Below are 16,991 nucleotides of genomic sequence, written 5' to 3' on the forward strand. Positions count from 1 at the left end.
GTGTGTACAACACCCTTCTATGTAGCTGTCCTGGTAGCACCCATTGGATACCCGGCAATCTGGAAATCGGTGTCATTGGGGCAAGGCCTGTACCTCCTTATCTACTTTGCTGGCTGGGCAGCAGCATGAGTCGCACATCCTACATTATTGCCCACATGTGCTGCATCTATTAACCACTTAACTGATGATTTTTCCCCCAAAAAAACGCTCAGAAATTGTTGGGGTTTTTAATGAGTGAATTAGGTGAAGAACATGAATATAACCTTATGCAAAATGATTTTAGTTAAAAAAAAAAAAAGAAGAAGTACATTTTTGTATGATTTCATTCAATGTGTAAATGTTTCTGATGTACATGACTGGCCCTTTTGGCCTATTGTTTGGGTTCGAAAAATTAGGAAAATGGGTTGGACTGCCTCATGGGATTATTGTTTATGTTTGTTCTTGCTGTTACAGGTGTTGTTACGAGATTGCACATTGTGCTCCTTGATGGTAACACTTCTGGCTGGGACAAGGGGGTCCATCATCTTTTCCATATTTAGTTCATACACTATGTTTCCTCAGTCGGGTATAGGTTGATATGGCACTCTCCCCAAACTGCATCATCTTCCACACGGGATCACATTAACCACTTAACTGACGATTTATTTTGCCGAAAACCGCTCCGAAATTGTCAGGGTTTTTTATGAGTGAATTAGGTGAAGAACATGACTTTAACCCTATCCTAAATGATTTCAGTTTAAAAAAAAAAAAAAGGAAAAAAAAATATATATTTTTTTAAATATCCCCCCCCCAAACATCGATCGGGAATACATCGCGACCATCGGAACATCGCGGCTTTCATTTTGAAAGGTGGCTTGGGAGGGTTCATTTACTCTCCCCAGCGGCTGCCATTGTCTGCAGCCGCTGGAGCAGGAGGGGGGGGGGGGGGGTCCTGCCGCGCTGACCGATCAGCAGTGATCGTCAGCACGGCAGACACAGGGGGAGAGTGCAGGGAGGCAGAGGTTCACGTTATCTCTCTTATCTCCTAGGTCATTCTCCTTCAATTGGAGATTCCCATCTTATCTCATGGACTCTCCCGATTTTAAATCATCGTTGGAGCAAAACTTTTTGAACTATGTTGATGATAATATTCAACATGTTGATAATGTTAATCTATTCTGGGCAACATCAAAACCAGTACTCCGTGGTCACATCATTGCATATGTTATGGATAAACGCAAACAACTGAATCGGAGACTCCATGACTTAAGCTCAACTGTTTCTACCTCTTATTCTGCTATGCTTATCAATAACACCCCCAGCACTCGTAAGGTTTATACAGATACTAAAGCTATGTATTATGCGGTATGTGCCGAAAAGGCACAATACTCGCTTGATTATCAAAGAAATCTGTACTTTAGGTGGGGTAATAAGGCGGGTAAATTACCGGTTTCAGTAGTTCGTAGTCAACGTCCCCCAGTGACCATTAGTAAACTTGTCTCTGAATCGGGTCAACAGACCTCTACTTCTGATATACAGATGGGTCCACGTTTTTCTTGACCTTTAATAGGATTAACTGAGACTGGGCAGTCGGACTTAATCCCCTGCTGTAATGACTTAATCCCCTGATGTATTGTTCTCTGTATTGTATTGTAGCTGAGAACAATAGATGAAGGGTCTATGTTAATAAACCATGTTGTGCCTAGGCGCAGCAAACTAGCCAAGATAACCATGGACCCATCTGTAGCGACGTCTTTCTTGCACTATTACACAAATGTATATACTGCCTCCCTTGACGATCCGTCTTTAGGTATGACTTTTTTTAAGGCACGCAGGTTCTGCACGGCTGTCTGATGATGAAAGAGATCGTCTAGTTGAACAAGAATTGCGCTCTGCCATAGGCAGACTGGCAAACGGAAGCCCCGGGCCCTGGCGGACTGGGTGCCGAGTATTACAAAATATTATCTTCCCATTTATTGCCACATCTCGTCGTTATTTAATTCTATACTATCAAACAATGACCCACCACCAGACTTTAATCAAGCTAGAATCATTGTCCTGCCTAAAGATCCTACGATGGTCCACTCGTATCGACCAATTGCCTTATTGAATCAAGACCTCAAACTGCTAACTACCATTGTCGCACAGCGTCTACAGGTTTTATTGCCGAAATTGCTACACCCCTCTCAGACTGGTTTCGTGAAAGGCAAATCTTCTGTACATAACATCCGACAGGTCGTAGCTGCTTTAACACGCTCCTTGTCCAATCCTTCAGGTAAAACTCTGTTAGTTAGTTAGTTGTGATTCCGATAAGGCATCCGACAGGGTGTCTTGGACATACTTACTCCGGGTGTTTCCTATGCAAAATTCTGTAACGGGATTTATCACTTTGGTAGATTATACGACTCCCCTAAAGCATTTCTCACTATTAATGGTTTGAATACGGATAGCTTTACACTCCATCGTGGCACTAGACAGGGCTGCCCCCATTCCCTCTCCTTTTTAATTTAGCCCTGGATCCCCTGATTCAACATTTTTATTTTTATACTGTACCCCATGGCAGGGCATAACAGTGGGTACCAATACCCTCAAAGTTTCTGCATATGCGGATGACCTGTTGTTATATTTCACTAATCCTCATGAGGCATTTCCAGGTTTTTTATGTCTTCTGCAGGGCTTTGAAACTATATCGGTCTTTCTAATAAACAAATCAAAAACCAAAGCGTTAGCGCTGCATGCAGGAGCTTCTGATGACTGGTTTGACAGTTTCTCTTTTGTCTGGGCAGACTCATCGTTACAATACTTAGGTCTTACCATACCAGTGAATCCGGAAGATTTATATAAATGTAATTTCCCTGGGGTGATAGCCCGTACATTATCAGACTCCCATTATCTTATATCGGCAGATGCCATTTTTTTAAAATGATTTCTTTTCCACGCTTGTTGCATATTATTCAAATACTCCCGTTGTTAATTACAGAATTGGATTTAAAGATACTGAACAAGGCAATTAGCACTTTTATTTGGGCCGGGGGAAAAAACTCGGTTCTATCTGTTCAAACTGTGTCCTCTCCTCTGGTGGTATAATTTTACCTTGCATTCACAGTTATTCACTAGCTGCTAACTACAGATATACGGTAGATTGGATTGGTGCTACAAATAATTATGCAATTCCCGAGCTAGAACAGGCCGTTTGTCCTGCTGTGGCCTGGACCAGTTTATTACACATGAAACCTTCTGATTTCCCCTCCAATGCTTCCTATAATTTGCTTCTCCTCACTACATGCACTGCCTGGCGACTCTCCCGTTTCCAATTAGGCATTTCAACATATGACACTGTGTTTCTCCCGCTTCACCATACCGCTACTGCTCATGTTTCCTCGGCTCAGGGATCTTCTCCATACAACGCATGGTACAGGGGTGGTCTTCGATTAATTCACCATGTTCTAAATGCTGATTGCTCGAAATTGTTGTCTTTTTCTCAACTGACTGAAAAATACCCTGACTTATCTATTCCGTTATTTTCATACTATCAAATGCAGAGTTATGTTCCTAGTCTGCGGTCACGCTTAACCACTACCACCATTCTCAATGACTTTGATTAGAACCTCAGGTAATCAGGTTTGTTCAACCTCTTTATTATACTCACACATAAGGAAACACTTGAATTTGGATACTATACAGACGGGCATGGCCAAATGGACCATAGATTTACCTACTATCCCGCTTACCTCGTCCACCTGTACTTGCAGCCGCTGCTGTGTGTGTCAGCTGTCAGTGGAGGAGAGCGCAGTCCAGCAGCGGCGTGTGTGTCAGCTGTCAGTGGAGGAGAGCGCAGTGCGCGCCTCTCCTGCCCCTCATTCCAGTGTGTAGGATCTCAAACCAGCCGCCGGTTTGTGAGCCAATCAGAGCTCGCGGACCAGCAGCGGCTCCTGATTGGCTGCCGGTCCGCAAGCTCTGATTGGCTCACAAACTGGTGCCTGGTTTGAGATCCCACCCGCCGCCGCCAGACTGAGCACTGAGGGGCAGGAGAGGCGCTCGCTGCACTCTCCTCCTCTGACACACACGCACAGCAGCAGCCAGAGCAGCAACGGTGAGCAGCACTGTGGAGTGGGGGTCATATCTGGCACTGTGGGGACATGTATGTACCCGGCACTGTGGAGACGTGTGCACCTGGAACTGTGGGAGCATATCATACACCGTGGCGGCATATGTGTATTTGGCACCGTGGGGGAATATCTGGCACCGTGGGGGCATATGTGTATCTGGCACTGTTGGGGGCATATGTTTATCTGGCATGGCACTATTGGGGGCATATGTGTATCTGGCACTGCACTATTGGGGTCATATGTGTATCACGCCCTAATTTTCATTGGCCACGCCCTGTGTGGCATGTGGACACACCCATTTTTTTGGCGCGTGCCACAGTGCCGCTAATAATTTTTTTTTTTTACTTGCACCACTGCCTATATATAAAGTGACAATTATTTGTACGTGAGATGATGATGTGGCAGAGAGATGCAGAGGGGGGAGATGGTGTGCTGAGAGACGACGCAAGGAGGAGATGATGGTGTGACAGAGACACGGGAGATGATAGTGTGGCTGAGAGACGCAGGGGGGAGAGATGGTGTGACTGAGAGACGCAGGGGGCAGGATGTGAGTCTGGCTGAACCACTGTTGTATGATGATGACCTAGTTAATATTCCTACACAAACAGGTATCTTGTGGATGATGTGATCTCCTACATGAATAGTGGCTACCGACTGAAGACGCCATTTGCCTTACATTTCTTCAGAGGTTCCACATTGTGAGAAACTATCATATAGGTAAGGTGCATGTGGAATTGAAAATAACGCGTGCAATGTGAATCAGGTGGCACGTGATGTTGACACACTCAATTTTCTGTGGCCACGCCCCTTCTTTTTCCCCCATAATGGACTATGTGGGTCTTTTCTGTGTGTGTGTGGGGAAGGGGGGTGGATGGGGTGCCATTCCTAATCTTGCCCTGGGCTCCAAAAACCCTAGTTACGCCTCTGGTAGGGGCCCGTGTTCAGGGGTGTGGCCAGTTTTCAGAGGGGTTGTGGCCAGCCACCACAGATGCTTGGCTAATCATTAGAGAGTGCATGGTCTGAGTCCCTTGATAAATATAGATAGTAAATACAGTAGTAGATCTGTACTGTAGAAAATACATCATAGTCCTGTGCGGTATAAGGTGACATATGTATTGTATATAATTCATGTGCACAGTCTGTATCCTGTGGGGCCCACCGGGGGTTTCCCATGTACCTCTGTGGGACAGTCCACTCCTGATGAGGGGAGTTCAGAAATAGAACATAATGAGGATCAATAGCTGAGAGAGGACACTGCTGTTTCTCCTCTGCCTGTGGTATTATAATCCTGGTAAGCGTAATGGAAACCTATACCAATGGGCCTTCACAAATGTCCATTTTACATTTTAATTAAGAAGACATCCCTGTTTAAATTAAAAAAAAAAGTTTAATCACAAAGTTACTGCTTTGGGAGCTTCCCCCTATTTTCTGTTACTTGGTTACTAGTGTGCACTCCTCTATTGGTTAGATTATACCACTTTCACACTGACAAATATTTCCAGGGTTATTCCCGGGATGCGGTGCAGTGTGAATGGGTAAGCCGGGTCAAGGCGACCCGGCACCCGTTCTCTGCATAGGAGGAGGCGGTGCTTGGAGAGGATGGTCTCCAAGCGCCACCTCCAATAGCGTCAGCAAGTGACGTCACCAACCCGGCAGTATGACGGGTCGGGCTGCAAGTCTGAAAGTGGTCTCAAGCCGGGTCGCACCTGGGAAACACCCGTGTATATATTCCTGGGTGCGACCAGGCTATGTCAGTGTGAAAGGGGTATTACTAGAATGGCCATAATGCAGCTCCCACTGAAATCACTAAACGCAAATAAATACAGAATAAAGTTCCCTTTTCAAAATAAGTTGCAAACATTTTATTTTACTTCAATAATTTATTTTTTAGAGAATAGTTTTACCACTGGTCGGTGCACATCCCAGAAACCCCTCTCTTGGCTGTCCAGTATTTTCCTTTCGGTTTTATCCTTTTTTCTGTCAATTCTGCAAATGAACACATTAAGAATAATATAAAATTTCCTTACAGGTTTTTAATACAATCATTATTTTGATATGACCAATTTCCATGTAGTTATATCCTATGCGAATTCCGGGATGCATGTTTGCAGCAGAAAATATTTCATGTTTGAGAATTAGTTCTATGGAGGCCAGTATACTAGCATGAAGAAAACGACTAGTGTACAACAAGCATATTTTTCAAACAACTTTGCTCACTGATATACTGTATCTCAAACTACACAACTCTGAAGCTCAGCAAAAATCATATTAAGAGAGGAAATGTGCAAACACACGGCTAACAAACACAGGGTCTGATTCAGGTTTGCAAGTAAAGCAAAAAAGTAAGCAACTGGACAAAACTATGTTGCACTGCAGGTGGGGCAAATGCTACATGTGCAGAGATTTACATTTGGGTGGGTTATATTTTTTCTGTGCAGTGTAAATACTGGCTGCTTTTGTATGTAGTTCATAAATGTTAGACAGCTTTATTTTTAGATCTCAGTTTCAACACACCATACCCAAATCTAAATCTCTCTGCACGTTACATCTGCCCCACCTGCAGTGCAACATGGTTTTATCCAGTTACTTGCTTTACTTACAAACATGTAACACTCTTTCTGGCTCCCACACACATTAGTTACGTTAGGGAATCAGCAACTTAGTAGGTGTGCTAGAGAAGGAATTATTAACTTGGTGACTTACCATTTGCAGCAATTTGCTGATTACTAACAAATTCTTCTGACTTAGGACCTAATTCAGACCTGGTCGCTGCAACGGCAGCGTTCGCAGGCTGAAGCCCTATGTAGTGTACGCACGCGCAACAGCCGCACTGCGCGAGCGAAAACAGTGAGATGCCAAGCTGGTGCGGGTCCGGGCGTGTCAACGGTGTTGGGAGGGCGTGTCGGCAGCTGGGGGGGGGCACAGTCTGGACAACGCAGGCATGTCCGGACTGTTGCTGGGGCGGGCCGCAGCAGCTGCGTGACATCACACACAGCCGTTGCGACCCAAAATATGGCGGGTATCCGTCTGCCTCTTGGTGGGGGGGGAGGGAGGGCCATGCAAGCAGGGCGGACTAGCCCTGTGCTGGGCGTTTCCCTGCATGCCTCAGATTGTGACTGTAGATGTGTGTTTTTCGGCACATCTATGATCAGCTCTGAATTAGGCCCTTCATTTCTTGCTGTAGCTATGGCTTTTAGTTTTGTTTTTTCTTTTTGTGCAACCTTTGGGTTGCGTGTTTAACACTGACATTTAAATGAAGTATAAAACCACATACTGTAGTTGAGTTTTTTTCAGTAGTTGCAGATAGTGGCGGTATGTCCTCTGGGCTACTTGTAGTCATGTATAGGTGCCTAGACAACTTCTGCCAATACTGTGCATCCTCCTCAGGATTCTACTAGCAAAGTGTTATATGGTCATTGTTTTGGGATGTCTATTCCATATCAAAATTAATTCTGGGGCCCTAGTTTACTGAATAGAAGTTCAATTCCAAATCCAAGTTGTGACTTTTTATACCCATAATGATGCCCATAAAGTAGCCTTTGATATGCCCTGTTACCACTTACTTGACTTGTGCCTCTGCTTGCATAAATATAAATTCCCATTTTCTTGCAAAAGCCCGCTGCAGTCTTGCTAAATTTTCCTGGCAAACAGTAAAACAGGACAGGAGAAGAAATATTTAGCATGTAAATAATCCATTATAAACTGTCACTGTAAGCAATGTTTTGCCAACAGACAACCACTCTGTTTTTGTAAAAACAAAATGGTAACCACCTCCCCCCCAAAAAAATAAATAAAAATAAATCAGTGGGTAATTGAATTAACCCGCAGGTAGTAGCAGAATTCTAGGGTGAATTTAATCAGACACGACTTACACATATCCGCACGTGCAGCAAGATGCATAGGAAAGTCTGTGTGCAGGGTAGATTGAGAGTTGTGGGTCTGATGACAGCGTTTTCATGATATTACAGTGGCAACTCACCCCCCTTGTGTCGAACTGAATTGACCCCGTACAGGGCCGTCTTAACAAAAGTGTAGGCCCCTGGGCAAAGCAATGCCCTGGGGCCCCTACCCATCCTGCCTCACTCTACCGCACGTCACTGGTGGGTGCTATTGGCAGCTTTGATGGCCCACAGCATGTAGGACCTGGAGCAGTAATTTCTGCTAATTACTCCTGTACTGCACAGATGGTGGGAGATGGGGCGGGAGGGAGAACACTAAACTGTAGAAGGGGCCAGGGGGTGTTTAATATGTAGGGCAGGGGTAGATAGTGGTGTGGGCATAATATTCATACTTTTCCAGTGGAAGGGTAGTTTGCTTGACTGCAGATATCTCAAGTTCCTGGAAATAGATTTCTTAGCTTTCAATGGGATAATAAAACTAGAGCGTCTCAGCTTTCAGAAGGTTCTGGGGACTTGGGGATCAGAGTTCAGGAGGCAGAGCAATTCACCAACAAAAATATAAAACTACATATTAGGCATGTGGAGCTGGAGCATGGACCAGCTGCTTGAAGACTGATCTCTCTGGTTCTGGGCACAGTAGAGACAAGCTGTCAGTGTCTACTAAAAGGGAAGAATCCCAGCTTTTTGAGTATACCCTCAGAAAAACTCTAAGTCAGACAGAACCCGAGATATCTGGTTGGGAAAAGCAATTAACAGGCTTGGATGGGGACCACTGCTTTGAAGCCGGGTATCTCCAGTTCCCTAAGGCCGATTTTCAAAAAATTTGGTACCCCTGGAAAGAGGGGACCCACAGCTATCAGCCTAGGACCCTTATGCTGCTTTCACATCGCAAAACCTGCTTTTGAAATGGTATTTGAAACGGTTCTTAAAACGGGTCTGAGCAGTTAAACCCCTTTCACATCTCATGTTGTAACCAGTAAATTACCATTTCATTACCGTATGGGTACCTTTCACACTGAACCCGTTTCCCCCATAGAAAACAGTAGTTGTCATTATAAATGGACTTTTCTGGCCCACACATTATTAATAATTATTAATTAATTCATTATTAATAATTTGGATAGTCGTACGATGGAACCCAGCATCTTGAAGCATTTTTGCTATGTTTTTATATATGAGGGTATCCTTGACTGTCCCAGTAATTTGGCAGCAGATTTCCTCATCCCCTCTGATCCTAAAGCAGCTCCCTCACCTCTTCATCACTCCAATTAGACATTTTATAATGGCTTTGGAGTCTAAGGGGTATATGCAATTGCGGTCGAATTCCCGAAATTGTCGAATTTCGGGAATTTTTCGTGCAAAAAAAAAAATCGTCAATGCAATTCAGTGCTTTCTGTCCAAAAAACGGACTTTCAAAATTTGACTTTTTGAAATTCGACTTTTGTCAAATTTGACTTTTCTGCAATGATACAAGTGCTGCAATTCGACCAAAGTGTATTCAATTGAAGTTTGGAAATTCGACAACAGTGCTTTTAGACAGTAAATTCGACATTTTCAATCCGCCACACTTTGGTGGGTGAAACTAATAAAAAAAATTTAAAACATGGTTTTTTTGTGTTTTTTTTATTGATAATAGCATATCTATTTATATTAGAAGGGATTAGGTACTTGGTTTGTCTTTTTTGGAGGCACAAGTATTATTTATATATTTTTAAAAATATTTTTTATTTTTTTAGATGGAATTGTAAAATTCAGAAAAAAAATGGCGTGGGGTCCCCCCTCCAAAGCATAACCAGCCTCGGGCTCTTCGAGCTGGTCCTGGTTCTAAAAATGCGGGGGGAAAATTGACAGGGGATCCCCCGTATTTTTAAAACCAGCACCGGGCTCTGCGCCTGGTGCTGGTGCAAAAAATACGGGGGACAAAAAGAGTAGGGGTCCCCCGTATTTTTACACCAGCATCGGGCTCCACTAGCTGGACAGATAATGCCACAGCCGGGGGTCACTTTTATACAGTGCCTTGCGGCCGTGGCATTAAATATCCAACTAGTCCCCCCTGGCCGGGGTACCCTGGGGGAGTGGGGACCCCTTCAATCAAGGGGTCCCCCCCCCAGCCACCCAAGGGCCAGGGGTGAAGCCCGAGGCTGTCCCCCCCCATCCAAGGGCTGCGGATGGGAGGCTGATAGCCTTGAGTAAAATGACAGAATATTGTTTTTTCCAATAGTACTACAAGTCCCAGCAAGCCTCCCCCGCAAGCTGGTACTTGGAGAACCACAAGTACCAGCATGCGGAGGAAAACCGGGCCCGCTGGTACCTGTAGTACTACTGAGAAAAAAATACCCAAATAAAAACAGGAGACACACACCGTGACAAGTACAACTTTATTACACACTGCCGACACACACATACTTACCTATGTTGACACAAAGCAGTCGGTCCTCTTCTCCAAGTAGAATCCACGGGTACCTGAAAATAAAAGATAATTATACTCACCTGATCCATGGTCCAGAGATAAATCCACGTACTTGTCAAAAAAAGAAAACGAACACCCGACCAGCGAACTGAAAGGGGTCCCATGTTGACACATGGGACCCCTTTCCCCGAATGCAGAGAGACCCCCCCGTGACTGCTGTCACTGAAAGGTCTCGTAAGCCAATCAGCGAGCGCAACGTCCTTGCACTCTGCTGATTGGCTCTGTGCGCGTCTGAGCTGTCAGCGCATCGCACAGCTCCCTCCATTATATTCAATGGTGGGAACTTTGCGGTTAGTGGTGGGGTCACCCGCGGTCAGCGGCTGACCACGGGTAACCCCACCGCTGACGGCAAAGTTACCACCATTGAAAGTAATGGAGGCAGCTGTGCGATGCGCTGTCTGAGCTTAGCCGCGCACAGCCAATCAGGTGAGCGCCACGGAGTAGCGCTTCCTGATTGACTGAAGGGACCTCAGTGACAGGAGTCACGTGATGTCCCGGCATTCGGGGAAAGGGGTCTCATGTGTCAACATGGGACCCCTTTCAGTCCGGTGGTTCGGGTGTTCGTGTTTTTTTTTTGCCAAGTACGAGGATTATCTCTGGACGTGGATTTATCTCTGGACACTGGCAGGTGAGTATAATTTTTTTCACAGGTACCCTCGGATCGTCGGAGACTGTGGCAGTCGGCGTGTCAACATAGGTAAGTATGTATGTGTCGGCAGTGTGTAATAAAGTTGTACTTGTCACGGTGTGTGTCTCCTGTTTTTATTTGGGTATTTTTTTTCCAGTAGTACTACAGGTACCAGTGGGCCCGTTTTTCTCCCGCATGCTGGTACTTGTGGTTCTCCAAGTACCAGCTTGCGGGGGAGGCTTGCTGGGACTTGTAGTACTATTGGAAAAAAATAAGATTTTACTCACCGGTAAATCTATTTCTCGTAGTCCGTAGTGGATGCTGGGAACTCCGTAAGGACCATGGGGAATAGCGGCTCCGCAGGAGACTGGGCACAACTAAAAGAAAGCTTAAAGACTACCTGGTGTGCACTGGCTCCTCCCACTATGACCCTCCTCCAAGCCTCAGTTAGGATACTGTGCCCGGAAGAGCTGACACAATAAAGAAGGATTTTGAATCCCGGGTAAGACTCATACCAGCCACACCAATCACACCGTATAACTTGTGATACTATACCCAGTTAACAGTATGAAATATAACTGAGCCTCTCAACAGATAGCTCAACAATAACCCTTAGTTAGGCAATAACTACATACAAGTATTGCAGACAATCCGCACTTGGGATGGGCGCTCAGCATCCACTACGGACTACGAGAAATAGATTTACCGGTGAGTAAAATCTTATTTTCTCTGACGTCCTAGTGGATGCTGGGAACTCCGTAAGGACCATGGGGATTATACCAAAGCTCCCAAACGGGCGGGAGAGTGCGGATGACTCTGCAGCACCGAATGAGAGAACTCAAGGTCCTCCTCAGCCAGGGTATCAAATTTGTAGAATTTTGCAAACGTGTTTGCCCCTGACCAAGTTGCAGCTCGGCAAAGTTGTAAAGCCGAGACCCCTCGGGCAGCCGCCCAAGATGAGCCCACTTTCCTCGTGGAATGGGCTTTTACTGATTTAGGATGGGGCAATCCAGCCGCAGAATGCTCCAGCTGAATTGTGCTACAAATTCAGCGAGCAATAGTCTGCTTAGAAGCAGGAGCACCTATTTTGTTGGGTGCCTACAGGATAAAAAGCGAGTCAATTTTCCTGACTCCAGCCGTCCTGGAAATATAAATTTTTAAGGCCCTGACTACGTCCAGTAACTTGGAATCTTCCAAGTCCCTAGTAGCCGCAGGCACTACAATAGGTTGGTTCAAGTGAAAAGCGGATACCACCTTAGGGAGAAACTGGGGACGAGTCCTCAATTCTGCCCTATCCATATGGAAAATCAGATAAGGGCTTTTACATGACAAAGCCGCCAATTCTGACACACGCCTGGCCGAAGCCAAGGCCAATAACATGACCACTTTTCACGTGAGATATTTCAAATACACAGTTTTAAGTGGCTCAAACCAATGTGATTTTAGGAAATTCAACACCACGTTGAGATCCCAAGGTGCCACAGGAGGCACAAAAGGGGGCTGAATATGTAGCACTCCCTTTACAAATGTCTGAATTCCAGGCAGTGAAGCCAGTTCTTTCTAGAAGAAAATCGACAGAGCCGAAATCTGGACCTTAATGGAACCCAAGTTTAGGCCCATAGTCACTCCTGACTGTAGGAAGTGCAGAAAACGACCCAGCTGAAATTCCTCTGTTGGGGCCTTCCTGGCCTCACACCACGCAACATATTTTCGCCAAATACGGTGATAATGGTTTGCGGTTACTTCTTTCCTGGCATTTATCAGCGTAGGAATGACTTCCTCCAGAATGCCCTTTTCCTTTAGGATCCGTAATTCAACCGCCATGCCGTCAAACGCAGCCGCGGTAAGTCTTGGAACAGACAGGGCCCCTGCTGTAGCAGATCCTGTCTGAGCGGTAGAGGCCATGGGTCCTCTGATATCATTTCTTGAAGTTCTGGGTACCAAGCTCTTCTTGGCCCATCCGGAACCACGAGTATCGTTCTTACTCCTCGTCTTCTTATTATTCTCAGTACCTTTGGTATGAGAGGCAGAGGAGGGAATACATAAACCGACTGGTACACCCACGGTGTCACTAGAGCGTCCACAGCTATCGCCTGAGGGTCCCTTGACCTGGCGCAATATCTAGTTTTTTGTTTAGGCGGGACGCCATCATGTCCACCTGTGGCCTTTCCCAACAGTTTACCAATAGTTGGAAGACTTCTGGATGAAGTCCCCACTCTCCCGGGTGTAGGTCGTGTCTGCTGAGGAAGTCTGCTTCCCAGTTGACCACTCCCGGAATGAACACTGCTGACAGTGGTAAGACGTGATTTTCCGCCCATCGGAGAATCCTTGTGGCTTCTGCCATCGCCATCCTGCTTCTTGTGCCGCCCTGTCGGTTTACATGGGCGACTGCCGTGATGTTGTCTGATTGGATCAGTACCGGCTGGTTTTGAAGCAGAGGCCTTGCCAGACTTAGGGCATTGTAAATGGCCCTCAGTTCCAGAATATTTATGTGTAGGGACGACTCCTGACTTGACCAAAGTCCTTGGAAATTTCTTCCGTGTGACTGCCCCCCAGCCTCGAAGGCTGGCATCCGTGGTTACCAGGACCCAGTCCTGTATGCCGAATCTGCGGCCCTCTTGAAGATGAGCACTCTGCAGCCACCACAGTAGAGATACCCTGGTCCTTGGAGACAGGGTTATCAGCCGATGCATCTGAAGATGCGATCCCGACCACTTGTCCAAGAGGTCCCACTGAAAGGTTCTTGCATTGAACCTGCCGAATGGAATTCTGCTTCGTAAGAAGCTATCATTTTTCCCAGGACTCGTGTGCAAGTGATGCACCGATACCTGTTTTGGTTTCAGGAGGTCTCTGACTAGAGATGACAGCTCCTTGGCTTTTTCCTGCGGGAGAAATACTTTTTTCTGTTCTGTGTCCAGAACCATCCCCAGGAACAGTAGGCGTGTGGTAGGAACCAGCTGTGACTTTGGAATGTATAGAATCCATCCGTGCTGTTGTAGCACTTCCCGAGATAGTGCTACTCCGACCAACAACTGCTCCTTGGACCTCGCCTTTATAAGGAGATCGTCCAAGTACGGGATAATTAAAACTCTTTTTTCGAAGGAGTATCATCATTTCTGCAATTACCTTGGCAGAGATCCTCGGTGCCGTGGACAGTCCAAACGGCAGTGTTTGGAATTGGTAATGGCAATCCTGTACCACAAATCTGAGGTACTCCTGGTGAGGATGGTAAATGGGGACATGTAGGTAATCAACCTTGATGTCCAGGGATACCCTGTAATCCCCCTCCTCCAGGCTTGCAATAACCGCCCTGAGCGATTCCATCTTGAACTTGAATTTTTTATGTGTTCAAGGATTTCAAATTTAACATGGGTCTCACCGAACCGTCCGGTTTCGGTACCACAAACAGTGTGGAATAGTAACCCCGTCCTTGTTGAAGTAGGGGCACCTTGACTATCACCTGCTGGGAATACAGCTTGTGAATTGCCTCTAGCACAGCCTCCCTGCCTGAGGGAGTTGTCGGCAAGGCAGATTTGAGGAAACGGCGGGGGGGAGACGCCTCGAATTTCAGCTTGTACCCCTGAGATACTACTTGAAGGATCCAGGGATCCACCTGTGAGCGAGCCCACTGATCGCTGAAATTTTTGAGGCGGCTCCCCACCGTAACTGGCTACGCCTGTGGAGCCCCCGCGTCATGCGGTGGACTCAGAGGAAGCGAGGGAAGAATTTTGATTCTGGGAACTGGCTGACTGGTGCAGCTTTTTCCCTCTTCCCTCGTCTCTGTGCAGAAAGGAAGCGCCTTTGACCCGCTTGCTTTTCTGAAGCCGAAAGGACTGTACCTGATAATACAGTGCTTTCTTAGGCTGTGAGGAGACCTGAGGTAAAAAAATTTCTTCCCAGCTGTTGCTGTGGATACGAGGTCCCAGAGACCATCCCCAAACAATTCCTCACCCTTATAAGGCTCTATGTGCCTTTTAAAGTCAGCATCACCTGTCCAGTGTCAGGTCTCTAATACCCTCCTGACAGAATGGACATTGCATTAATTCTGGATGCCAGCCGGCAAAATATCCCTCTGTGCATCCCTCATATATAAGACGACGTCTTTAATATGCTCTTATGTTCGCAAAATAGTATCCCCGTTTGACAGGGTCACAGACCACGCTGCAGCAGCACTATCTGCAGGTCTCAGTCTAGTACCTGAGTGTGTAAATACAGACTTCAGGATAGCCTCCTGCTTTTTATCAGCAGGTACCTTCAAAGTGGCAGTATCCTAAGACGGCAGTGCCACCTTTTTTGACAAACGTGTGAGCGCCTTATCCACCCTAGGGGATATCTCCCAGCGTAACTTATCCTCTGGCGGGAAAGGGTACGCCATCAGTAACTTTTTAGAAATTACCAGTTTCTTATCGGGGGAACCCACGCTTTTTCACACTTCATTCACTCATTTGATGGGGGAACAAAACACTGCCTGCTTTTTCTCCCCAAACATAAAACCCTTTTTTAGTGGTACTTGGGTTAATGTCAGAAATGTGTAACACATTTTTTATTGCCGGGATCATGTAACGGATGTTCCTAGTGGATTGTGTATATGTCTCAACCTCGTCGACACTGGAGTCAGACTCCGTGCCGACCTCTGTGTCTGCCATCTGAGGGAGCGGGCGTTTTTGAGCCCCTGATGGCCTTTGAGACGCCTGGGCAGGCGCGGGCTGAGAAGCCGGCTGTCCCACAGCTGTTACGTCATCCAGCCTTTTATGTAAGGAGTTGACACTGTCGGTTTATACCATCCACCTATCCATCCACTCTGGTGTCGGCCCCACAGGGGGCGACATCACATTTATCGGCATCTGCTCTGCCACCACATAAGCCTCCTCATCAAACGTGTCGACACAGCCGTACCGACACACCGCACACACACACACAGGGAATGCACTGACTGAGGACAGGACCCCACGCAGCCCTTTGGGGAGACAGAGAGAGAGTATGCCAGCACACACCAGAGCGCTATATAATTTAGGGATTAACACTATATTGAGTGAATTTTTCCCAATAGCTGCTTGTATATACAATATTGCGCCTAAATTTAGTGCCCCCCCTCTCTTTTTAACCCTTTGAGCCTGCAAACTACAGGGGAGAGCCTGGGGAGCTGTCTTCCAGCTGCACTGTGAAGAGAAAATGGCGCCAGTGTGCTGAGGGAGATAGCTCCGCCCCTTTTTCGCGGACTTTTCTCCCGCTTTTTTATGGATTCTGGCAGGGGTATTTATCACACATATAGCCTCTGGGGCTATATATTGTGATATATTTGCCAGCCAAGGTGTTTTTATTGCTGCTCAGGGCGCCCCCCCCCAGCGCCCTGCACCCTCAGTGACCGGAGTGTGAAGTGTGTATGAGGAGCAATGGCGCACAGCTGCAGTGCTGTGCGCTACCTTGGTGAAGACTGATGTCTTCTGCCGCCGATTTTCCGGACCTCTTCTTGCTTCTGGCTCTGTAAGGGGGACGGCGGCGCGGCTCCGGGAACGAACACCAAGGCCAGTTCCATGCGGTCGATCCCTCTGGAGCTAATGGTGTCCAGTAGCCTAAGAAGCCCAAGCTAGCTGCAAGCAGGTAGGTTCGCTTCTTCTCCCCTTAGTCCCTCGATGCAGTGAGCCTGTTGCCAGCAGGTCTCACTGTAAAATAAAAAACCTAAAATAAACTTTCTTTCTAGGAGCTCAGGAGAGCCCCTAGTGTGCATCCAGCTCGGCCGGGCACAGAAATCTAACTGAGGCTTGGAGGAGGGTCATAGTGGGAGGAGCCAGTGCACACCAGGTAGTCTAAAAGCTTTCTTTTAGTTGTGCCCAGTCTCCTGCGGAGCCGCTATTCCCCATGGTCCTTACGGAGTTCCCAGCATCCACTAGGACGTCAGAGAAACA

General features: G+C 46.6%; 1 protein-coding gene across 3 annotated transcripts in view; it reads right to left on the reverse strand.

Moving 5' to 3' along the window:
- Positions 1 to 16,991, reverse strand: part of RGS6 (regulator of G protein signaling 6) — an 802,086-nt gene that overhangs the window by 98,596 nt on the left and 686,499 nt on the right. For all 3 annotated transcript variants that reach the window (XM_063947693.1, XM_063947695.1, XM_063947694.1), the window contains exons 8-9: positions 7,652 to 7,728; positions 5,993 to 6,074 (exon numbers count right to left, since the gene is read on the reverse strand). In XM_063947693.1, coding sequence (XP_063803763.1) covers positions 5,993 to 6,074; positions 7,652 to 7,728 — 159 coding nt within the window. The remainder of the gene's footprint in view (positions 1 to 5,992; positions 6,075 to 7,651; positions 7,729 to 16,991) is intronic.

This window comes from Pseudophryne corroboree, chromosome 12, assembly GCF_028390025.1.
Source record: "Pseudophryne corroboree isolate aPseCor3 chromosome 12, aPseCor3.hap2, whole genome shotgun sequence".
Classification (NCBI taxonomy): domain Eukaryota; kingdom Metazoa; phylum Chordata; class Amphibia; order Anura; family Myobatrachidae; genus Pseudophryne; species Pseudophryne corroboree.